The sequence below is a fragment of the Epinephelus fuscoguttatus genome, linkage group LG18 (genome assembly GCF_011397635.1).
Source record: "Epinephelus fuscoguttatus linkage group LG18, E.fuscoguttatus.final_Chr_v1".
Lineage (NCBI taxonomy): Eukaryota > Metazoa > Chordata > Actinopteri > Perciformes > Serranidae > Epinephelus > Epinephelus fuscoguttatus.
Window position 1 is genome coordinate 8,525,865 of NC_064769.1, and position 25,311 is coordinate 8,551,175.

General features: G+C 40.6%; 1 protein-coding gene across 11 annotated transcripts in view; it reads right to left on the minus strand.

Moving 5' to 3' along the window:
- Positions 1–274: 274 nt before the first annotated feature.
- The window catches only part of mast4 (microtubule associated serine/threonine kinase family member 4), a 132,915-nt gene continuing 107,878 nt past the window's right edge, over positions 275–25,311 (minus strand). For all 11 annotated transcript variants that reach the window (XM_049603477.1, XM_049603476.1, XM_049603475.1 and 8 more), the window contains 13 exons: positions 24,869–25,001; positions 24,607–24,772; positions 21,260–21,361; positions 20,480–20,602; positions 18,160–18,269; positions 17,377–17,498; positions 13,153–13,367; positions 11,862–12,062; positions 11,186–11,412; positions 10,202–10,324; positions 9,675–9,811; positions 7,352–7,536; positions 275–7,254 (listed from right to left, as the gene is read on the minus strand). In XM_049603477.1, coding sequence (XP_049459434.1) covers positions 3,602–7,254; positions 7,352–7,536; positions 9,675–9,811; positions 10,202–10,324; positions 11,186–11,412; positions 11,862–12,062; positions 13,153–13,367; positions 17,377–17,498; positions 18,160–18,269; positions 20,480–20,602; positions 21,260–21,361; positions 24,607–24,772; positions 24,869–25,001 — 5,497 coding nt within the window. In that variant the 3' untranslated portion in view covers positions 275–3,601. The remainder of the gene's footprint in view (positions 7,255–7,351; positions 7,537–9,674; positions 9,812–10,201; positions 10,325–11,185; positions 11,413–11,861; positions 12,063–13,152; positions 13,368–17,376; positions 17,499–18,159; positions 18,270–20,479; positions 20,603–21,259; positions 21,362–24,606; positions 24,773–24,868; positions 25,002–25,311) is intronic.

Consider the following 25,311-nt stretch of genomic DNA (forward strand, 5'->3'; position numbering starts at 1 on the left):
ATTTCTGGCTGACCTGCTGTGCACTGACTATGAGACTCTATTGATGCAATTAACTGGAAGTGGACCACTTGAACACCTAATTTTGCAAATGATTAGTATGAAATTATATCGTTATTTTCAGGAAAATAGTTATGTTTTTATTCAGAAATTATAGCCTCCTAAAATAGAGTTATCATTGATCTTTCCGTGGTATACGCCAATTTCATTTGACAGAATTTAGGACTTGGGTTAATCTTTGCAGACAGTGCCATGTATCAAAAGAGGAATGAAAAGGTTAATTTATAATTCCATTTTATTTTCAGTATTACGCAACATTAGAAGTATAAATATCTGTTTTAATATACAACATTTATGACATCCATAGAGCTTTCCTTGGGCAAAATACAAAACTCAAAACACTTTTATTGCACATATTCTAAAAGACAAACCATCGTAAGCAAGTTCATCTAATACTAGTTTTGCACAGAGGAAGAAAAAAACAACAGGAAACTGAAAAGACAAGCAGAGAAAGAAGAACCTGACATATGAAAAGACATTGATTACAGCACAAACAAATGTTCTTATTAAACATCCTGGTGGCAAAGGGGAGCAAAGTCTCACACTACTATAAACAACATTATCTCTGACACAGAACATAGATTTGGCAAATCAACAATATACAAAATATACATCCATGATGCTCTGTAAACAAACATTGAATGTGCTTTGAGGATCTAAATGTCAGTTGTCACAAGAAAACAAAGTATGGGGTGGGAGAAAATACAATTTGTTAAAATAAAATCAGTGATTCTTTTTTTAAATCTTGAGTCAGAACGAGAGGGGGAATCAATCAGCCATTTTCAGCTCCAATTTCACTTTTCTCAGCCTTTGAAGTGAATATTGGCGACATTAAGGTGCATTTTTTTCTCTCACATTACATTAGCAATACATTAACAATATCTAATGCAAATAAACATCAGATTCTTTTTAACATTATAATCTCTGCAATCAATCTCATGTGTTTCAGTTTCATTCTTAGATACAGTATGCCGTTTAGATAAAGTATATTCTGTCACCTTTGACTCGTCAACATAAGAGTATATGTAATAGACAAGATTATTGTTTTTACATAGCCAGCACAACAGAGCAAATACTGCATTACATACTTAGTGTCCTAGGCTACTCTCTGGTTCTCATTTAGGGTTTGCAATTTAAAGGCATCTACAGTATAGAAACACGTGTTTGTGTGTGTGAGTGAGTAAATTGCAGAAAGTGAATGCGGATATATGACAGCTTATATTTTAAGTACCAAGTATTTAACATCAAATGTATGTTGTTGACATGAACTATGTAAATAATCAGGGTTTCTCATATAAAAATGTTTACTCAGTGAAGCTTTAAGCCAGCTGCTGCTCATTATGAAGAGTCCTTTGAAACATCGAAACACTCACACAGGACTTGAACGACACTGAGACCGAAACCTGACATCGAAATCCTTTTTTAAAAAAACCCTGACGCTGAAGCTCTCTCTGTACTTGGAACCTTATCTCACTCACGTGATCTTAAAGGGAAACACTGTTCTCTCTAGTTTTGAACCTGGACCCAATTTTTCTACTGTCTAAGTGACTAATGGGAACAACAATTTTTGAAAATGGTCCAGTATAGAGTGAGAGGACTACAACCACAGCAGTAAAACAGGCTGCAATTCAATTCCAAAGGGCAATTGTGAACCGTAAATGTACATCCACTAAAAGTGTTTGTTTATGCCACTGACAGGCTCACACTGTTGTTAGAAGTGTCTGATAACATTATAGAGAGGATCCCTTTCGAAACATTTAGTGTTTTCCTTACCTTCTGTGGTACCGGTCTGTTTGTAAACAAGTCTCGCTAAAGGGGAAGTCTGCTTCTGTGGCCTTTTTCACTTTGTCGAAATCATCTTAATATTCAGCTATGACACCTAAAATGTTTTAGCTAACACTAAGCCATGCTTTCTGTACTCCAATACAGCCAACTCTTCCAGGCAGTCCCCTCTCAAACTCTCACTAATGTTTTCAATGTTGTTTTTCCTGCAACAAGTCACCGTTCAGAAGGAGACTTGTAATTCAGTAAGACTGGATCACGATAACAAACTGCCAAAAGGTAAGAAAAGGCGTTATATTTCCCTGTAGGGTCCTTCACATGTTGTAAGACTCTTCTAAGAGTTTAGAGGACATCAACTGCCAGTGCACAATTTCCTGCGTGAGATTAAACTGCAGCCTTTTTTGTCTCAATACTGGAGCAATTAAAATAAGGCATCCTTATTAACCACATAGACACAAAAACACTGGAAAATAGGGGCCAGGTTGAAAAATACCAGTGTTTCCCTTTAATATCAAGCTGCACAGACGTGGACACAACCAGAGATGATACCCAAAGCCTTCCGACACCTACTGCAGTAATTACTGGCAAACAGAATATCAGACTCATCTCATTAATCAAACACAGTATTTCATATTTTACACAGTCATCTCTCTTTAAACCACAGTCAGCCAGCAAACACACCATCGACAATAAAGACATTCTTGGGAAATGCTGGCAACCCTCACAGTTTTGCTGTATAATGCTACATTTTTTAGAAATAGCCCAAATACCCCCTGTATGCCTTCCTCTCTCTCTCTCGTCAAGTTTATTTTGGAACATGTGAAAACATGTTGAAAGAAGAGGATGCCTTTGATGAGATACATCACGGTAGCTTACTTCAGACCACAGAGTTATCAAGCGGATACTCTTAATATTGAGCATACAAACGAAATCTATACATATAATACAAACGACAATCATGTGAGCCCATGAATCCCAGTTTTACAGTGTTATCATATTTACACCATATTGCATAAAAATCAAAAATATATGTACAGATGTCAGAGGAATGTGAATAAACACCACAGCTTGCTAAGAACAGCAAGTTGTTTTTTCCCTTAATTCTAAGGCCCCTTCACTAATTTATAATTTCTAGAACCGTGAGATGATTCTGTATTTGTTTATTTAAGTTTTAGGTGAAAAGCACAGGACATAGTGCATTCCCTCTGTGTGCCACTGCACAAAAACCCAACATAAAAAGAATTGGATTATACGGAACAGAAACAATCGTGATACAACTGCTGTGTGGTCTACTGCATTAAAAGACTTCAGGTCCTCCGAGTCTAGAAGTTCAGAGTGCAATTCAAAAATCATTTATGGCACTGACTCTACAGTACATCACAAACCTTTGTAAGGCTCCTCCCTGTTAGCCCCTGACATACTGATTGCACAAAGCAGAAACAAAACGCCCAAACATTCAACTTTACGTCAAAGTAAAAACACCAGAAATTGTCAGCAAATGACTGCCTACGTTCAGACCTTGAGACATCTACATATGTTGTCATGTCATCTTATTAAACACACACACACACACACACACACACACACACACACACACACACACACACACACACACACATACCCCTACCTCTCTATCAGCATGTAACAGCTTGCCCGGTCCTCAAACAAAACAAAAAATAAAGGCATGATAATGTTTGCACAAACCATTTTCTAACATCTAGATTCTCTGAAGCGTAAAGTCGGCCCCTATTTTCTTTTCCCTCTACTTTTTGTTACTAGAGCTACGTGGCGACTCCTTCTGCTGTTTTCTGCCAGCGTCTCTGTCGGGGGCAGCAGCTCTGGACGCGTCTCTTTTAGTGTTTTTCTGTGCAGACGTGACCTCTTGAACAGTTTCTTTTTTCTTCCTGTCAGCCTGCTCCTTCTTGCTAGAGGACAGCTGTTTGTCAGGGGTGGTGGTTCTGGTATCGGGTCCCTTGTGACTGTCCGGTTTGACAGCTTCAGACTTGGGGCCTTCCTTGGATACCTTGACCACACTCTCCTGGAGTGCACAGCTGGAGGTCCTGCCTGAGACGGCTCCACTGCTCAGAGCTTCTTTTTTCACCGCAGGTTTCGGCAGCACCGGTGGCGGATCGGGATGGGAGGGAGCGTCTGATGGCGGCTGATGCTGAGGTGGAGTAAGAGGTGAAGCAACGTCTTTTGGTTTAGAGCCGTGCTGACTTTTAATGACTTGGGCTTGGTTTTTGGGCGAGGAGTCTTTATGTTTGGCATCAGGTTTAATAACTGGGGCTGGAGCTACGGAGATTTTTAGGATTGGCGATGAAGCGACAGTTTTAGGAGGGAGAGATTTTGGCTTTGCGTCAGTGTTTTCTTTCATTATATGAGTTGAAGTTGCTACGGAACTTTTGGGCTGGGTTTCTCTTTGCTTCACTTCAGCAATAGTTAGAGAATGCGTCAGCTGCAGTGATTCCTCCTGCTTAGATGACGGTTTAGAGTCGCGGGTTACTTGAATGTTTGAAGTTGAGAGCGCAGATTCTTTAGACAGATCTCTCTGTTTTGAATTTGGACTGCCTTTGACTGCTGAGACAGGAGGAGCTGGACTGGGAGATGATTTTGTCTCTGTCTTCACAGCAGTGTGTGGTACAGGCTGCGGGTCAGGCCTTGACTTACTTTTGGGAACTGAAACACTTTCATTTGCAGCTGCTGAAGCTGAACATTTCTGTTTTGCAGCATCTTCTGTCACAGACAGAACAGTTTCTTCTTTTTTAGAGGTGCAGTATACTGAATCAGGTGATCTGCATTGTGCTTTTTCAGCTGGAGAGTTTTTTAATAGCTGCTCTGAATCTTTATTCTTTGTCTTTGGTGAAATGAGATCCTCTTTCTTCTGCGGCAACATGCTACTACTCTCTATTGCACCAACAGTGTTATCTTTTTTATTTAAGCCTAGTGTAACATTATTTAAAGAGGTGACCATGTTTACTGTAGAAACGCCTCTCTTCTGCTCCACTTTTGCAACTGCAACACACATGTTTGCGTCCTTCTTGGAGCCTGAGCTGCCTGTATCAGCCACCGGTTTTACAACTGATCTGTTAGATTGTTCGTTGTCCTTACTGACAGATCTTTGTGAGCAGTCCTGACCCTCTGATTTTAAACTGCAGGTTTTCTCTTTGTGCATAAGACCAGATGCTGATGTTGTGACAGAAACCTCTGCTTCTGTATTTGAAGAGCAGATGTTCTGCTGTTTTGAAAGCACATTCTCTGGAAGGCGTATAGATGCAGAGTTGTTCTGTACATTCACCTCAGTAACAGAGGTCATGTTTGAGTTCTGTGCAGGAGCTGCTTTTTTCTCACAACTCTGACGCTGACCTGTATCCAAACCACAGTTTACACTCTGCTTCAGCGACACAGGTAATGGCCCGCTGGCAGCTGCAGGCAGACTCTCCACAGCTTTTATGTCTACCTCCAGCTTTGCTGAAGTCAAAGAGACTACTGTCCTGGAGCTGTCGGTACTTTGTGATGTAGTGTGTGGCGTGACTTCCTGCTGCTCCACTTCATCCTCCTGATCTTCATTGCTGACTTCCCGTATGGAGGGTGTTTTTCCACAGGAGGAGAAGTGGGAGCTGTGTCGAGGGCCTCTGTGTTCATGAGCCAGTGATGAACTGGACTTCATCCCCGTCCTGCTCTCTGGTTTAACAGTAAAGCTCGAGACCTCCACTTTGCTGCTTTGAGCCTTTAATGATTCACTATGTCTGTCCTGTGTTCTCTCACCACTTGAACTGATTTTCACCTCTGTGGCTGTATGATTTAACTGATCTTTAGATGCAACCATGTTATTTAATGAGGAAACAGCTTCTGGGCTCGGGGAACAGGTCAGGGGGCTCTTCAGCTTGTCTGCAGTTTTCAGTTGGGGGATGGTTATTTGTCTCTCAGCAGGGGTCTGGAGCCAAATTGGAGTACTCAGAGAAACAGTGTCGCTTGTGTTCTCTGCCATCTTGGATAAACAGGTTTCTGTTTTGGAGACTCTGGGTCCTGAGAGCAGACCAATATCCAGAGTGCCCTCCAGAGGTTTGAGAGAGGAGACGTGGCGTCCTTCAAGTTTATATTCAGATGACGTCTTTCTAAGTGGGGACTCTGCGGAGGAAATGAGCTGGAGTTTTTCCACAGCGCTCTCTCCTCTGCCAGAGAAAAGCTTGGGGGACAGTCCCTCGGGGCTGGAGTGGACACTTCCCAGTCCTGCCTTCATGTGGTCATGAGACATGGCCGTGTCCAGCTGGAGGCTTTTGGACCTAGTGGAGCCAAAGTGGAGGTTCTCGTGGATGCCGGTGGACAACCGACACATGCAGTCTTCTCGTTCTTCAAACGACAGCCTCTTCCTGGTGAACTCGATGTTGGGAGCTTTGAAGTCCAATCTGTCTGGCTTCACATTATCTTTACCCTGTCTGGAGTGCTGCCACTCAGGGTGAATAGAGCAGAGAGCTGATCTGAGTCCTCCATCACTTTCACTGCAGCCACCAGGTGTTTCAGCGAGGCCCTCAGAGACACGTGTGGTGAGTTTCTTATACAGCACGTCTTTAAGGGTTGTGCTAGCAGCTTTGGCCTCCAGCGGGCCAGAGTCTGGGCTGTTCTGGGTTTTATTTTGGCCTCGAACCAGAAAACTTTCATCCCTGTCATCCCCACACAAAGGGGATGAGTCACATTCACGCAGGGCATCTTGCTTCTGTAGAGACTCCCTCCTCTCTGACCAGTCCTGTCTCTTTGCAACCATCTTAGACTTCAGCTTTTCCTTGTCAAGCTCCTCAACGGACTCCTGCCGGCTCATCTTGCGACTGACAGGCCTCTTTAAGCAGCCCTGCTCAACAGGTCGAACACGGGTGATTGCCAGCGGCTCACAGGCTGTTTCTTCCACACTCTGCAAGATGGTGTAATCCCGCTCCCCAGGCTTCAGCTCCTCATCCTGCACCTCCTCTTGGGTCACCTCCAGGCTGTGTTTCCTGGGACACAGGTGCTTCTTATCTCCAGTGTAAGAGGGGGACAGCTTCTCCTCAGACTGGACACGTTTTAGGAGGGGTGAGCGAGGTGGCTCAGCACTTTTCGGGCGCACAATATGCCGTACAATTGTGGGTGGAGAATGTATCTTGGCGGGGAAGGCTTGGGTTGTCTTGGAAATGGCAACAGGATGCCCACTGAGAAGGGGAGAGGGTGAGCGCTGAGGTGATGTTGGCTGGGGTGTAGGTGAAGGTGTACGAGCCAAAGGAGAGAGGGGAATGCTGCCGGCAGACTTGCGGCGCCCCTGACGCAGCCTTTGACCTGGTAGTTTGGGGCCGAGGCCGTGGAGGGTACTAGGACGAATGTGGCCGGAGCCTGCGGGGGAGTTTGGAGCGCTGGAGCTGGGAGAGCTACTCTGGGAGGAGTTGCCACCTGGAAAATAAAAGGACAAAACAATGGAAATCAGTAATATATAATACACTGCATGAAATGAAAATAAACAGCACTATTTCTAAATTAAAATCTCCACCTGACTGGGTGAAGTCTGGTGTGGGGCGGAAGGCAGCAGTGGGGGAACGAGGGGAGAGACTGTGGGTGGGGGAGCCAGGGAGACTCTCACCAGATGACAGAGAGTGGTTGAGGGAGGAGAAACTGCGGCTCGTGTGCAGGAGAGGAGAGGGCTGCATGGCAAAACGCCTGAAAAGGGAGCGTCGCCTGGAAAAAAGCAAAATGAGACAAAGAAAAAAGAAATCAGTCCTGACTCATTTGCTGACTTTTAAAAGCCTTTATAGATCAATACAGCCACACACAGATGATGACAATGACTAATAAAGTACATTCAATTGTACTGTTGTTTAATATAAAATTACTTTCAATTATTCAAACTAGAGAGGCAGGAACCTGAGATGGGATCAAGTCATTGCTTTGCAAGTCATAAGTAAGTCTCAAGTATTGGCACTCAAGTCACAAGTCCTAAACTTTGAGTTTTGAGTCCTAAACAAATCATAATGTAATGTTATGCCATTTTAACAACAAAGTAATAATATATCACATTTACAATAATCATGGAGGCTTTTTAAAATTTGTTTTTATTAGTTAAAACAAGTTTATTTGAAGTTGTCTCTCTTCTGCTATTTTCAACCCACATGTTTTGCATACGGCAATTCGTTTTTTGTTGATATAGTAAGTGTTTGTATGTGAACAAAATTATCTTTGGTGTCATTTTTTTCCCACATGGTGCTTAGTAATGTCATGTTAGTTCTTCCTGTTTCTCACCTGGAACAAATAAATTGAAATAAAGTGGATCTAGAGGGCGGCACGGTGGTGTGGTGGTTAGCACTGGTGGAGGCACTCTCGCCTCACAGCAAGAGGGTTGCCGGTTCGATCCCGGGCGTGGGAGCCCTTTTGTGCGGAGTTTGCATGTTCTCCCCGTGTCAGCGTGGGTTCCCTCCGTGTCAGCGTGGGTTCTCTCCGGGCACTCCGGCTTCCTCCCACAGTCCAAAGACATGCAGACTGGGGACTAGGTTAATTGGTGACTCTAAATTGTCCGTAGGTGTGAATGTGAGCGTGAATGGTTGTCTGTCTCTATATGTCAGCCCTGCGATAGTCTGGTGACCTGTCCAGGGTGTACCCTGCCTCTCGCCCGATGTCAGCTGGGATAGGCTCCAGCCCCCCCGCGACCCTCAAGAGGATGAAGCGGTTAGAAGATGATAATTGATTGGTGGCACACTTTTTAAATAACATTGTTTTTAATCTCTGGGGTTTAAACTCAAGTGAAGTCACAGGCCATTAGTGTTTAAGTCCAAGTCAAGTGGCAAGTCTTTTTTGATTTTGTCAAAATGAGTCTAAAACAGTACCAAAGACACCCACATGCCAATGTCCAATGGAATGGGCGCTGGATTAAAAAACGTATCGCAAAGTAGAAAATAAATAAGTCCACCAGAACACCAAGCAGCTCCTGTTTAGAAGTCTGAAGAAGAGCAGTGGGCTCAAAACGTCAATATCAATTAACATCCTTTTAAATGGGAGCTGCTTGGTCTAAGTCTAAGTCATCAAATTTGTGACTCGAGTCTGACTCCAGTCCAAATCATGTGACTCAGGTCCACACCTCTGGCAGGAACTATAAATGTGTTCATGTAAAATCCACTGTTGCTAGTGGCTTTTTTTTCTACAGATATCAGATTCTTCACATTATTTTTTCTTTCAACACATTATTTATGTTGTTGCTTATGGCAGACTGCTAAACTTTACTTAAAAATGTAGTTGCAGGAATAAAACAAAAACATGCAAAACTCTAAAAAGCTTAAAGTTGCGTTCTGACTCAACATAAACATTTATTTTTTGTTTTTCACTTACATTCATAAGCTCAAGAAATTATTAGGTGCCATTTTTGCACAATTACAATTACAAAATTTGCTTTTCTAACATCATCTTGCACACTTCCACAGTCTCCTTTAATGATTTTAGATGCAAAGAAACCCTTCACATATTCAAACCCTTACTCAGTGTTGTCAATCTGCCCCCTAGAGGCCAACAGGAAACACTGTCACATCTTCGCGCTTGAAATAAGATCATTCACACACCTCTTTTCTGCAGCACAGTGGTCGGTTACACATCACTGACACTGTGTGTCCCTTTTAGATACACCAATAATGCATAACTGCATTTCACACAAAGCTTCTTCAAAGTTTCTCCCCAGGTCTGTCATAAATAAGTGTGAGCACAGGAATTCTCATATTTATGGCATTAATATTAAATTCACACCTTGTGGATACATTTTGAAAAAAGACATTGTAGAAGAGAAAATAATTCCTTTCCATCTAGTGATTAAACTTTCTGTAAAATATGCATACCTTTCTGGTGTCTTCTCCTTCTTGGGCTTTTTGGCACATCTCACCATCTTGCTTCTATAGCTGTTCCTCCTGGCTGGACCAGTTTTTATGGAAGTATTTTCAAAAGGCGTTGTTGAGATGGCCACTTTGCTGCCACTCTGAAAAGGAAGAAGGAAAATTTTGATCACTTTTTTTTTTATCCAAAATGTGTTTTGTTTGTTTTGTTTATTCCTGCATTAATGTAGTTAATATTCTTTGTTAAAAGATAAAAACCTAAGTCAGGCTGCACAACAATTTAATTTAGAGGTTTTGTTTCTTATTTTGTGATTGCAGTCCTGTGTAGATCATGCTCTTTCCAGCTTAATCAGTGTTGGTCCCAAAGTGGATTTAAACTGGGCAATTCAATGAACCTATACTAACTTACGAAATTACATTTACTGAACACCATGAAGAGTATTGTTATTAACCTGAGGTGTAGTTTTTTTGAAAACAAAATCATTACAATCTGAATACCTGCAGTTTAAAGCCAAACAAACATTCTCATTTACCTTTAGCAGGAGCTCCACCACTTCAGTGTGGACAAGACCGTGAACTGGTTCCCCGTTAACATGAGTAATGAGGTCTCCAGCTTTGAGTCCTGCTTTATGTGCTGGCCCACCATCTTCTACATTCTGATTAACACGCACACAAGAGACAGACATTGTTATCATCTATTTTTCTTTACAGCCCTTTGGAACAGTTTTAACACTGGCCCAAAAATGTTTGTCTGAATGACACCAAACAGGTTAAGAGTGAAATCATCTTTACAGTTTACTGACAGTGGCTACGGTTACATGATGGCTTCTCATTCGGAATGAAATGAATCTGAATGAAATCAGGTAGATTTACCAGGTAGTTTACATGGGAAATATTAATTCCGAATGAGGGTTTACATGGGAGATCAGTTCAATCGCCTTTATTCAGGTCTGCGCAAGGTTTGGGGCAGGGAAGGTTTCTGATTGGATAGGGGGCGGGGCGGATGTTACGTGTTTACGTTTACCGGAAGAAAACACTGCAGTCCTCGCTCCGGATAACAAGATGTTTGACGACAACAACATTGTTCTGCGAATGCTTCGTCTGTTGAGGAGGAGAAGGGAGGCAGAAGACCGTGCTGTGGCAAATGGAAACCGGTGAGTGCAACGAGTCCAACTGCTCTAGCTCAGCCCGTTGCTATGCAGCCCGTTGCTATGCGCTCTCTATACGTCATCGCACCAGAAGGGCAAGGAAACAAGCATGCGCAGAAAGACCGGAATGAACTTAAAGAGGAATGAGTGTATACATGCACACAAAATTCTTTCATTCGGAATGACAAACAGAAGAAACCACCCCCTTTAATCGGATTTAATTTTCAATTGGAATGACCATTTTTCAATCGGAATGACTGTTTACATGACCACTTTTAATCGGAATGGCCGTTCATTCCGATTAAAAGTGGAATTAAACTGTCCATGTAAACGTACTGAATGTCTCCTACAGGTTGGTGTAGTGCTTACCCAGACCATATGGTAGACAGTGTAGATGTCACCATCACAAGAGTACACCCTGATTGCCCTCAGTGTGAAGCCGAACTTCTTCCCCGAGCTGTGGATGACGACAGGCTGTCGTGGGTTGGCAGTACAGAGAGATGAGTCTCGGCTAGGAGAGGAGTCTCTTGAGGAAGGGTCTGAGGAGAGGGAGTAAGGAGACAGGGGGCTGGCCAGCGGAGACACCCCGAAGACATCTGGAAAAATAAGAGATGATTTATTTAATCAATCAGACTTTGTCTGGCCCTTGAATCAGTAGTGAGGTGTGTCTATAAAGCTCATGAGCCCGGTTCACGCTGCTCCCGCTGTGGGTGTAGCTAATGGGATTTTCGCTCTCCCAGTAGTGAAGACCTCTCGCTCCTGCCCTGCCTGCTTATTTTCCTTGTTAGCGGCTTGCACTCGGCTACTTGCCCGCAGCCACTCAGTAAAATGGAACTCACAGCAGGTGTCACGCTGGGCCAATTTCGCACAGATCTATACAGTGTACTTTCATCTTTTTCACATTATTTGTACAAAATCGGCTGCTCTTATTGTAATTCTTGACACGTTATTGCTCTGACATACTTCAACTTTCTACAAACTGGTTGAATTTATATTTCTGAGTATGCACATCTGTCTGCATGTCAATGTGCGGTTTCTTACTTACCCCCAGGGATCATGAGGGACAGGGCACCAGTTGAGACAGACTTTGGGACTTTTGCTACAGCTCCAGTCTTCTCTGCAGCGCTCTCAGGACGCAGAGAGTTGGTCTGAGCCCCCTGGTCTGCGGAGGTGTGGCTGGTACTGTCGGGGCTCTCAACCCCTTCACCTCGAGGTGTCAACTGGTCCAGATGTTCTGAGAAACTTCCTAATTATTACAAAAGATGAGCATGAATAGAGGCACACACCTGTACTGGTAAAATGCTGACAACATGTAATTATTTTGCAGTGGCTGCTGCTACAGAAGCACCCTGATCTTTTTAATTTTACTTTTTAAATGTATTAATTATAGACAGAATTCCTCTGCTCCTAAAAAAAACCTGTTTGACATTTTGGGAAATATTTGCTTCCTTCTCAAGAATTAGATAAGGCAGTTCATACCAGTCTCATGTCTGTCTGTCAAATATACAGTCAGCAGGAAGGAAAACAGCTTGCCTATCTGTCTAAAGTTAAAAATGTTCTCACAAACACCTCTTAAGAGAAATATGTTATGTCTTTTGCCTACGAACACCAAAGTGTGAAAATTAAACATTGCTGTTTTACAGGGTGAAGTTACTCATGCTGGAATGTTAAAGTGTCTGAAATACTGTGAAAAATACCAAAGCCAAAATAATTACAACTAACACAGAACATAAAAGTACAGGGATACTTCTGAATTACTATCATGACTTAAAACAGGAAATCAATTACAAATGCATAGGTGAATAAAAAATAATTTCCAGAATCTTGTAATTACATTCAAAACATGAAATGTACAATACTGTAGGACAAAAACAACACTGAAGTCGTAGTGCCTGTAACTTGCACAGTTAGGGATGTTGTGGATGCTTTTCTACTAGGACGCATGTTATTTATAGAATTAAGAACAATTTTAATTTGCTTTTTGGCTTACAGGTAATCTTTCTTGACTTACAAATGTGGAGCTTTCCAAGAGGGAACTGTAGTTTGATGGATTCATATATTTAGGGACAAAAGCTTCGTATTTAGAGTAAGGATAACTCCATCATTTCTACAAGAAAACGAATTAGCATATTTCCCAAAATGTTTTTCAATTTCTTGAAAAAATGGTTAGTGGGCTATCAAACAAGTAGACTGAATGTAAAAAGATGCAACAAAAAACATCCTAAGGTTGCCATCTATAGTTTCATTGTTTCAGGGACAACATAATGATTTTTTGAAATGAAAACCAAGCCCATGCAGCTTTATACTATGCAACTCTAGTCACTGCAGTTTGGTACCAGAGAGCGTGGCTCCACTGTGGGTGCTCCCTGGAGTAGTAGCGTCAGGCTCATCCTGTGGGAGCTCTCCCGCGGAGAAGGAGGTCTTGCTCGGGTCACAGAGGCCTGAGGTCTCGTCTCCTTCGCTCTCTGCTGAGATGGCAAACTTTGGTAACAAGTTGGGGCGAGGGCCCTGATTCACACTGTCTGTGTCTGTCGAATGGGACAGCGACGGCCTGGTTGAAGGACAGAGGAGATTCTCATGAGATAAACAGATTCTTACTCCCTGTAGGAGCCAAATGTTGTTTGAATATACTGTGTATCTTAATGTTGTGAGAATGATTGTTTGCTAACTGTGAATAATGTCTGATTTATAAGAGATAGGTATACCCAGTATTATTTCTGCTGTTAGTAGAGTTAAAATATATTGTCACATGTAATAAGGTTTAATATATCCTTACTGACCATTTGGATTATACTGCTTTGGATTCTATTTGTTGTTTTTGCTGCACAAAGGTTTTGATTTTACAGGATAAACTCCAGCTGTAAACACGGAAGGAACATTACTTTCTACTTGGAGAACTGGACAATTATTAAAGCTTCAAACTATTTATCTGACCGAGTGTACTCGGTATGTCTGTTTCACCCAAGCCACTACTCGAGGAGATGACACAATGCTGATTAAGCCGATCGGCTCCTCTAACATCTCACAGTATTTTTCAACATATATCATTTTTAGTATGCGTGTCGACCGACGACATTCCCGCGCTGGCGCACAGGAAATGCTTCCTCACAACAAGAACGGAGGGGGAGGAAGAGCGGAGAGTGTCATATAGAGGTAGAGCGCAGGTAGAAAGACAAAGCAACATGGCGGAAAAGCGGCCGAGACACGGTTCAGAAGTGGATCCTACCACAAAGGCAAGTATGTGTACGGTGTGTGGCGACTGGCGAGTGTTACTCTGTGTATGTGGAAGTGCCGCCGGCTTATTAGTTGTAATAACGCATTATCTGCTGGGAGGCGACAGAAGTTACGTATTATAGCTTTAAGTTTTCTTTGCATAGAGGAAGTGTACAAAGTGTAAAAACAATAAAGGAAGTGACAACCAAGTGGCATAAACATAAATTAAACTTAAAAGCCATTGCTCTCTTAACTTAGAGAGTAATTTTAGGATATGAGATTAGAATTAAATAAGAATAAAAAATAAAAAGTAAACATGCAGTAATGATGTTAAACTAAAGTATGTTTTCATGCTTCTTAATCATTTTAACTGTTGTTTAAAGTTCCAGTAGGTAATTAAAAGCTATTTTTATCTGACTATTTTTATTGATTTTATCAAACTCCACCAAATGATGTATATATTGATTTATATCTTAAATCATCCGTCCATCACTCTATCAACCATACTGGTAATCTGTTTTTGGCATTGTATATATTATATAGATTGTATATATTGGACCTTACTGTTATCTAGTTTTTATATTTGACACCTACTGCTGTGTTATTTTAATCTTTTGTATATTGCTCCCTTTTATTTGCACTGCTCCAACTTTGTATTGCAACTGCTGCACAGCAATTTCCCTCGTGATAAATAAAGTTCTATCTTATCTTAAAGGTAAACATCTCCACTGTCACTGAGTTACAGGACACATGATGCAAGTCAACAGAATACATTTTCTTGTGTAGATGGGGTGATGGGCTGCTTTAAACCCCATCTTAGATTTTTTTTAAACTATTTAATAACAAAGTACATTTACTCCATGGGAAAGTTGCAGATACTTGTACTTTACTTGGTTTTCTTTCCCCATATTATGCTACTTAATGCTAATTAATATTATAGTTTTAACTTCACTGCATTTATTTGACAGCTACACGTACTTCCACCTCTTTAGTTAAGATTTTAAACAAAAATAAATGATAAGCACATAAGATACAATACAGAAATTAGTTTTTTCTTTTTCCTTCCCCATCAATCATCCTATGACCCCTCCGATTTGTCATGTTATCCTTTATGGGGGCTGGACACCTATGTTAGGAACCACTGGACTACGTACCTAACCTAGCTTGATACAATGCAGTTAAAACTAGCTTTACCTAAAGCAGCTACAACAGTAACATTCTGTTTAAACACTGATTCATCAACATTAACAATCTAATAATGTAACATATGATAATAATAATATATCTTAGAACAAGTACTTTTGCTTTTGATCTGTACTTGGTAAGTAAGTTTGCTGGTATTATCTCTGTGAGTAGGATATTGTACACAGGACTTTTACCTGTAATAGAGTTTTCTTAATTTATATATTAGTACTTTGAATTTAGCAAAGGATCTGAAAACTTCTTCCACTTCTGAATTTGTAGTATAATGCAGAGGAGGGAGTAAGTCGCACATGTGCAAGTCATAAGCAAGTCTCAAGTCATAACCAGCAAGTCTCAAGCAACTCATGCTGAGTCCTTGCTATAAGTCAAGCAAGTCGTCAAGTCATTGGTCAGGTCAAGCAAGTCACAAGTCAAGTCATACTCACAAACTCATAACGATAATATAACATAAACTGCACTCAGTGGTGGGATGTAACTAAATACATTAACTCAGGTACTGTGAGTACAAATCTGAGTCTTTTCTTCTCACTCCACCGCTTACCTCTACCACACTACATTTATCTAACAGCATCAGTTACTTGTTACTTTACAAATTAAGATTTTGCACTCAAAACATATGATAATGTAAAAGTACAGCTGTAACTATGAGCCAATTATTGAATTAACAGAAAAAAAAATTGCCACCATTTTGATAATCGTCCGAGTCATTTTTCAGTGCAACATTTCATGGTTCCAGCTTCACAAATGTGAGGACTTCTTTGCTGCTTTTGCTTTTATTTTATAATTAGTTTTTCTGTTGAGGTTTGAAGTGTTGGTTGGACAAAACAAACATTATGAAGGTGTCATTTTGGGCTCTGGGTAATTGTGACGGTATCTCTTACTATTTCCAGAATTTTTACAAACCAAACAACCAATCGATTAAAGGAGAAAAATAATCAGCAGATTAAATCATAATGAAAATAATCATTAGTTAATAGTTCAGTATAAGCTCAACCTCAACCAACTACGACAGTAAAATCCTGCTTCTACATCAATGCATGAGTCATATATAGTAGACTACAACAGTCACAGGTGACATTTTTAATTTTAATTTTTTACTTTAAGTACATCTTCTTGATTATACTTACATACTTTTACTTGAGTACTATTTTAAATGCAGGACTTTTACTTGTAACAGAGTATTTTTACAGAATGGTATTTGATACTTTTACTGGAGTAAAAGATTTAAATACTTCCTCTCCTGCTCCAAGCTCTCTGGTCAGGGTGAAAAACCCCTCTCACATAACATACCTGCTGCTGTGAGAGAGCAAAAAAAAAAAAAAAAAGGTCACTGGGGAAACTATCTCATGGTGTGTGGATGCGTACTGCAAGTGCACATACACACTCACAGATAGTGAACTTATGTTGGGACAGCAGGCAGGAACAGTCGTTATGCACTGTGGCAGAATCAAAACCTCGTACAAATAAGAGGAGCCCTCACAGTGGGGACTGTGTGTGCATAACGGCCCGGAGCTGACAGAGTGTCGGTGGTTGCAAAGCACCTTCAATACTGAATGAGTTATTGAAACCTTAACTTACAGGTATCATGCAGATAGAACAGAATAAAAGCTCTCGGTAACCCTCATGATGCCGCTGTACATACTGCCATTCCTTCAAGAGCTGCGGGCAGGAGGAAGTGGTGGCGTGAGCATGAATATCAGCCACCAAGTCCCCCCCTGCTGCGATATATGTGCCAGCATATTTTAAAAACAAAACCTAACTTCTCAACATCTAGAAAAATATATATATTAAGTTAAAAAAAAAGTAAAGTCCTTTCAAGTCATCTGTCTCAAGTCATGAATACCAAGTCAAAGTCAAGTGAGTCTTTCATCTGTGTTAGTCAAGCAAGTCTCAATCCTCAAATTTGAGTCCTCGAACTCAAGTCAAGTCATGTGACTCGGGGCCCCCACCTCTGGTACAATGCAAATGTCTTTTTTTAACCAGCAGTGGTCTCTCCACATACCAAAACAAGATTTATTTTACTATTTCTGTTTGTAAGCAAAAAAGGTCTTTTCATCTGCACTGAGGTGCATATTTAATCTCTTCTACTTACAGTATGGCGTTAATGTGCAGAGTGCTTTAATGAAGCTGAGTGTCAAGCATACATTTCTGCAAAGTCTGGCGTCCAGCTGAGAGAGTCAACAGTCAGTGGGCTCTCGCTCTTCTTCCCCTCCGTCTCTCCCTTCTCCTCCAGGTGCCCACGGGACAAATCCAGGCTGCTGTAAACCTGACAACCACACAGAGACTATGATTCACTTCACTGCATGCGGGCTGTGAAAGGCAAAATACTGTTTTAAAACACACTGGCAGGTTCAGAATAAGCTACAAAGAACGGCTGAAAAAGTAATGGTCCAGGGTTTTTAACATTTAAAATGAAGAGGACACCAGAAACACTGTGTTCTCCGTGTTAATGCAGACTTCATCATATCTTAACAGCCTGGAGTTTTAGGTGCTGCTAAGGAAAAAAGATTCAGTGTAGCTCCACACTTCCTCTGAGACGCCCCGCTGCTTTTTGAGACACTGTAATGCTTTGTTTTGATGTGAGAGGGGAGCATACTGCAATGCAGCACAACAATGACTCCCAGCTTGTATGACTGTATTGTGTTCCACATACAAAAAAAAAAAAAAAAAACAGATCTGATTTGCAAGCGGAAAATATATGCAAAGCCGAAATGTATGTTTAATACTGTAGGGGTAAAGGGACAGCGGGTTGTGTTTTCTAGACACACATTTCCATATGAAATAACACTTGCTCTTGCTTTCTTTCCCATGAGAAAAGCAGCAGGACAGACGAAGGCATCACCTCATTTACATTACTAACATTTTTGGCAGTAATGATCATGTATACATGTTACTCTGAGAAATTTGAGGGGAGATTAAGGACGAACCTTTGAGAATCTGTGAGAACAAGAGGAGAACTGCCGCAGCTCCACATTGAAGTCTTCATCATTCGTATCGTCTTCCTCTGTCTCCAGGTGATGGTATCTCTCAGAGCGAGCTGGGGATGATGAGAGCTTTACATTTCACGTTTTTTTTTTTTTTTTTTTTTTTTAAAACCATTTAGTTATTACAGGTTATTTTCAGTGTTACAAGGTTTAAAGAAGAAGAAAGGGGATTTAGAATAGAGTTGAAGCTCAGGTTTTTCAGTTCTCACTCACTTCATTTATTTAGTATTAAGTTTTGTGCAATTTAAAATGATTTTTGCCTGTAAGTCTGCAGGATTTTCTCACAAACAATTATTAAGACAAGTATTGACAAGGCAATATTGTATTTTTTTTGTATTTTGTCAATCCTATTATTATTTATTTGCTTTCTGCTAGTTGGGATTATCCTGTTCTGAGTTTTGGAGCTACAGTTGAGAAGGAAATATAATGTTGCAATGGGCTCAGTGAGCTAGCAGTGTCCTGTTTGTTTCAGCCTATATTTGTTTATATTTCAGAATATTTCAGCCCCTAGTTCTGGAAATGTTTTCCCCATTCTGCATCCCCATTCTTTTTTCCCTTTAATTATATCCTCACTGTTAATAAAAAGTAGAAACACCCTGTTCTTGTAATATTCATTTCGGTTTATGTTACGACCACCAGTTTGAATTATTTCAACTCTGTTTCTAAGAAATCATGTTTTGTCTGTCATTATGGTATAGTGGACGGTCTAAATACCCAGGACCCTCAGCCCCTGTTACCATGAAGAGGAGACAAGTCAGACATATGATTAAAAATCTAAAATGCTTTTTTCATTACAGTTGTGAGCAAAATATGGCAGCATAGTTGCTTATTTCACCCACAATTGACCAAGAAGTTAAAGGGGACCTATTATTCCATATTTTCGGCCATACATATATATAAAACTGCATTGATAGATGTTCATATTAAAAATAGCCCAAGTTTTAAATAATGAGGTAAACATATGTAAAAGTAATCTCGATGAGCAAAAACCTCAGGCTTCAAACTGCTCTGAATACTCAGCTTCCAACATTTTTTTCTACTTTGGCTAAAAGATGACATCAGCTCATGACGGATTTCTTTATATGGTCATCTGCTCCAAGCTACTGCAAGTGTTTATGTTACATAGCCAGCTCTGATACATGTAGCTACATGCTAAGGGAAACATGTAATCTTGGTTGCCGATGTTGTTAATTTCTCCTGGATCGTATTGCTGCTGTCTGGTTGTGTTTGCAAGCTTTTATCAACTTCAACTTAAACTTAAACTTGACTTTGTCCCTAAAGGGCAATTAGTTGCACAGCAGGTAAAAACACATAAAAAGACATGAGAGAACACATGAGGATATAAATACTCAAAAACCAGTGGGAGGTGGGGAGAACCAAATAAAGTGAGCTGAAACAACAGTGGACACTGGAATACAGCCATTGCAATGTAAAATAAATGAATAAATAAATAATTGGTGATTTTCAACGGATAACGATTGCTATACACAGCCACTCCCCGGCTGCAAGTACACTGTTACATGTAGCTACATCCTAATTGCTGTGTGTTGTGTTACACCTGTTATTTATTCATTTTATGTGCATTCCTTCTGGAAAATTGTTAACAAGGACTATGCTAATATCAGGGAACCATGTCATCTTGCTTGTGAATGTTGTTAATTTCTCCCTGATTTCAGATCATACTCCTGCCGGAACATGTCCAGTTGTGTTGAGAAGCTTTTATTAACCTGAAATACAAGTATGAACCTGAAAATGAGCACAATAGGTTCTCTTCAAAAGTGAAGTGATTCATGCTCCAGATTGTGTTTTCAGTTTTCTTAACCCTGTCATCGTCAACTTCTGACCATCATTAGTGGTGTACAAAACAGAATTTTAAAATTGGGGGTTGGATGTTTGTTGCCAAAATGCACCTTGTCAGTCACAGCCAACTTCTAAATCAATATGCTGAAGTACCTTCAACTTCATAATCAAAGAAACAGATATTTTCTAACACAGTTGCTAATGTTTTGTAATAATGATTATGGTTCATGGAGATCCGAGCCATAGAAGTGCTCCATGTAACACTGTCTCAATGAGACTTTTACTTCCAGAACCAGTTGCGCTCAGAATAGCAAAACATACAAATACAAAACTTTCTAACATGATGACTATGAGGCAACATCATATGTTATCAGGAGTGCATTATTTTAATGATTTCTAAGCTGATCTCTGGATGTGTATCTGCTATTGACACATGAAAAATAATACACTGTAAAAAACTCACTGTCAAAGTAGCTGGTGTCATCTTCCGACTCCAGCTGTGGAATAAACTCAGCCTTCTGTCTCAGCAGACCGTTCCAGTCCAGGTTGTGGAAAAACGGATGCTGCTTCACTTCAGCAGCTCCACCTGCAGATGGAACAATTACAGTGAATACTTTGTCTGAATACAAATTTCAGGAAAAAATGCTAAAACTGCTAGTGAAGAAAACACGAGGCACTGGCAGTGAAAGGTTCAGTTAGACACAGGAGGTGAAGAAACGCTTACACTATGTTTTCCTTTCCCCTAGTGGCTGCAGGCCAAAGCGATATCATGGCCATAAATTATGCAGCACAATTTCCTGCCTGTGACCTTTGGTGGAATAGCAGGAGACTTTGTGAATGGCAGCCTGGCAAGGGGAGATCTAGATGAACAAGGAGGTCCAGATGTCCCCGGACTGAACTGGCTACATGCATCCCCTCTGATTAAAAGCCTTTGTCCCAGGTCATGGTCACTTTTACAGTCCACAGATCGACACAGTCTTAGTGCCTGATCATGCATGGAATTAGATTCATGGACTGGCAAAGGAAATAATTGCAATTGATCAAAGGAAAGAGGTGACGAGGCCACGGGATAAACTGCTCCGCCGTTGGATGACCTCAATTTCTTCCCCGGTGACTTGGAATAATGAGCGGTGCTGAGGTGGCACTAAGGGTCACATGAGAATTTATGGTGGTCTGCTGTACCTGTCTGGTCCTAACCGAGTTACTGGCTGTGCCACAGTGTCTTTGCTCTTTGCGCTTGTACCTGTGCCCATCCTTTCCAGAGGATTCTGTCGAAGGAGCAAGGTGATGAGCTCCTGAGAGTCAAGAGGTGGGGCGTCTTCTCCCTCAGGCCAGTTGATCTCGTCTGGAAACACACAATCAATGCAATAACTTTGAATTAAACAATACTCCTACATACAAGCAGCCCAAGCTCCATTACTGAGTTGGAAAACATCAGGCTTTGCTTAGGAAACATATAGTTTCTGAGAAACATAACTGCAACACAAAAAGTAAAAAACAAACCAGAACAAATTAATGAGGAGATAAACATGAGGAGTCGCTTTAATGCCTTAAACCACATGAATTGCAAACTTAATGGTCAATATCCTGAGAAGGAGACATTCCTGTTAGTTCACAATGCATAATAAGCTATTTGCATTTAGCAATCCAAAAAGGTGATGGATGCAGAGAAACTGATGATGAACAAGCTCCCAGGCACAGACAGGCCATCGGAAAGTTCAAGAACTTGGGACTTTGTTCCCCAACCCCTTTCTTAACATCTTATTTTAAAAACCAAATATAATCACACATGTATCCTTTCACTAGCTTCACCAAGTCCATCACTACCTCTTCCCGTCAGCTTGATCTGGGCTGTCTGAACGCTTTTACCACAACTGTCAGTGTATGGGTACACTTTAGTTGTAGCATCGGCTGATTTGACCACAGAGATGCAAGTGACGGCTGGCTTGACTGCAGTAACTTATAGAATGTGCCCTACAGGCGACTCATTGGCTCCCTGCAGGCGACCACTTGTGGGCACTGTCTTAGCAACCCCTGATAAGGCAGATGATATTTGATGGCCAGAACAGCAATTAAAATGATTTGTTAAGCACTTGCTCAGTGTAGACATTGTGTACTTTGTGTGAATATGTGATGTGAATATAGTGTGCTCCTGTGGACAGAGTCTGCTGGATCTAATTTACTTGTGTGTTTAAACACTGTTAACTGTTTTCCAATATTTCAAATAACTCTGTGATGCAGACTATTGAGTCAAATTAGGTGTCAGGTGATTATTACATTAATTCAGCTTTGATTTTTTTCTTTCTGTAAACACAAACATGGGGAGAAAAACCTTGGAATAATATTTTTATTGTTTTACATATTAGCCTAAAACAAACAATACAGTTAATGATTTATTGATCAGCAAACATGTTCTGTCAGTTTGAATCTGGTGTATCAAATTGGGGCTGCTTGACAGCAAAATCCTGGGCTGCTTTTTGTTAGTCCGCCTCTGCAAGCTCTAGTTTTGAGGTAAGACAGCTCACACTGTTACTGCATGTTGGTTGCTGTTAAACAAATCATGCAAATGTTTGTCAGGTTCTACAAACAAGTCTGTTGACTTGCTATGAGTTAAGAGTGTCAGTGAGTGACTTGGTGACACAACACCCTGGCAATGAGTCTTCTAACTCCAAGCTGCAGCTCTGACAATTTGGATGCTGCACTTGGCCATATTGCATTTTTGATAATATTTTGATTAACTGTGCAGCCCTAATCTGTGTTGTCCCTACAAACATAAAGCTATGTCAGATTTATTTTGTTGTTATTCTACTACTGAATCACCCAGCTGTGATCCACTAAGGCTGACATTTGCAACACTTCTCTGATGTTCTCCTTTCAAAATAGCTTCACCAGCAAAGTCAGACAAAACAGTTGTGAGGTGTAAGCCTTATGTTGAATGAGACAATTTACATGTGCTCTAGCTTTCAGTGAAAAGTCTCATGGATAAGCAATGAAAAGGGGAGCAAAGCCTGTCTGTGCCATGCTGATTGTCTGCTCCGTGCACCATTTGTCCCCATTTTAATCAAATTTGGGAGGGGAGCTATGAATATGTATGTGCGGCCTGAGGCCACGGTGGCATGCATTCAGTGTGTTCAGGCCCCTTTAATTAACAGTCACTCTCAGAGGCTTGGTACAATTTGATTGAGAGCATGGCAAATCAGTCATGGCATGCCATTCATTTCCATGCCACAGATAGAGGCTGTTATCTAACAACTCCAAATAACACAATTCATCTGAGCCGCACACCGCTGACTAGATAAAAGCGCTTGTTTTCAAGATTAAGATTTTCTATGTGCTCCTGTCACCATGACACCACGAGAAGAGAACGAAGTAACATCATGAGAATTATTAAAACTTCACTTGCCGTGTAAAGTCAAGCTGAATCCTTTTACTGCCATCTGTTTTGCTACCGGCCCTCAGGGAAATCTCAGCCTTCACTAAATTGAGAAATATGCCCACCAACTAATTCCATGTGGTCACTATGTAAATGTTTAATTCATATTTGAATGAGATTTGGGAATTCCTACTCATGTGCTCAACAGAATCTACAAGCCAGATGCTGTGAATCCTTTGAAATTGTGTCTACTAACATTTTATATTCCATAAACTGACACAAAGCATTTATTTTATTCTTTAAACACAAACACTGGAAAAGATTAAAAAATACGGCAGTAATGGGTTTTTGCTTATGATAAAAAAACAACTGATTCCTGATTAAAATTGCATGCTATGCAATGTAATTACAAGATTGCATGTAATCAGTGGTGGAATAAAGATATTTCACTCAGGTCAAGCAAAAGTTCTGCAAAATCTCACTTTGAATAAGTCTTTCACTGCTGGAAAGATAAAACTGGGCTGCCTGTGCAGTAGAAAGCTGTAAATACTTTTGAAATTGGTGCTATATGACCAGAGAAAACACGGAAAAGGACTGTGGCATTTGCTTTTGCTCAAGATATAGAAAACCTACAACTACCAGAATGCACTGGACCAGAGCAATTAACGCTCTCACTGTCAGATGTCATAATGCAAACTTGTTTGTTCTAACACAGGATACGATGTGGCAGCCTGTTAGTAACAAACAATCTTGTTTTATAGCAAAACAGTGCGCTGAAATATGTTTCTGAAAACATTATCAGTAAGAAAAAGGCAATACTGTAACAGAAACTTCTCAAATGTAGTGGATAGAAGTACAAAGTGCATAAGACAGAAACATTTAAGTCAAGTACAAGTAACTCAGATTTGAACTTTAGTACAGTATTTCAGTAAATGTACTTAGTGATCTTACACCATTGCATGTAATGTAGTGATCTCTACAACTTTTAATTAGTTGAGGAAAATAATTAGCTTGTTTTGTGGGTGCGATATTCCTTTAGATTAGCAAGGAAATCTGTTTGCATTGAAGGCTAGCTGATAGCGTTGGACTGAGGATCACACATCTATCAGAAGGGTTTGAGCAGCAGTCACTGTTTGGCAAATATATTATCAGAACATCATGGAAACTTCTTAATGGTTTTTAATTATCATGTGAGAAGAAATGCAGGAAACACTGACCACTGATGACCTGTCCGAACAGCTCCTCTGGTGTGTCTCCAAAAAAAGGCACACAGCCCACAAGGAACTCGTAGAGGATGATGCCCATTGCCCACCAGTCCACCGGCTTTCCATAGCCTTGTCTCAGAATGACCTCTGGTGCAATATACTCTGGGGTTCCACATACCTTTATAGAAAAAAAGACAATAAATATTTAAACATGATGAGGTGTGTGGAAATATACATAGACATATGCTTAAATTGTCAGTTAAAAAAGATTTACCTGCTTATCAGAGAACTCCCTGGCATCTTTCTCTATATGTCCCTCATACAGGTTAGTGGTCATGTTCATCAGCCCAACTTTGGATAACCCAAAATCTGTCAGCTTAATGTGTCCCATAGATGTAACCAGCAAACTGTAAGGAAGACAGATGAGCAGGGGAGGACAAGAGGAAGAGGATGGAAACACTAAATAGACAATAGCAACACTAAATAGACAATAGACTGTGATAATGAAAAAGAATAGTCAGCAAGCATTTAGGTAGTAAAGCCTCCAGACAGGGATCATTATGAAGGACTGCACAGGTTACTTGTATTCCAAGAATCGTTGGTGGTATTTGTTGTATTATAAAATAAAATACTGACAGCCGTGGAGGAAGTATCAGATCCTTTACTTCAGTAACGGTGGTAATACCACAATGTAAAAAGTAGAACCATTCATGCAAC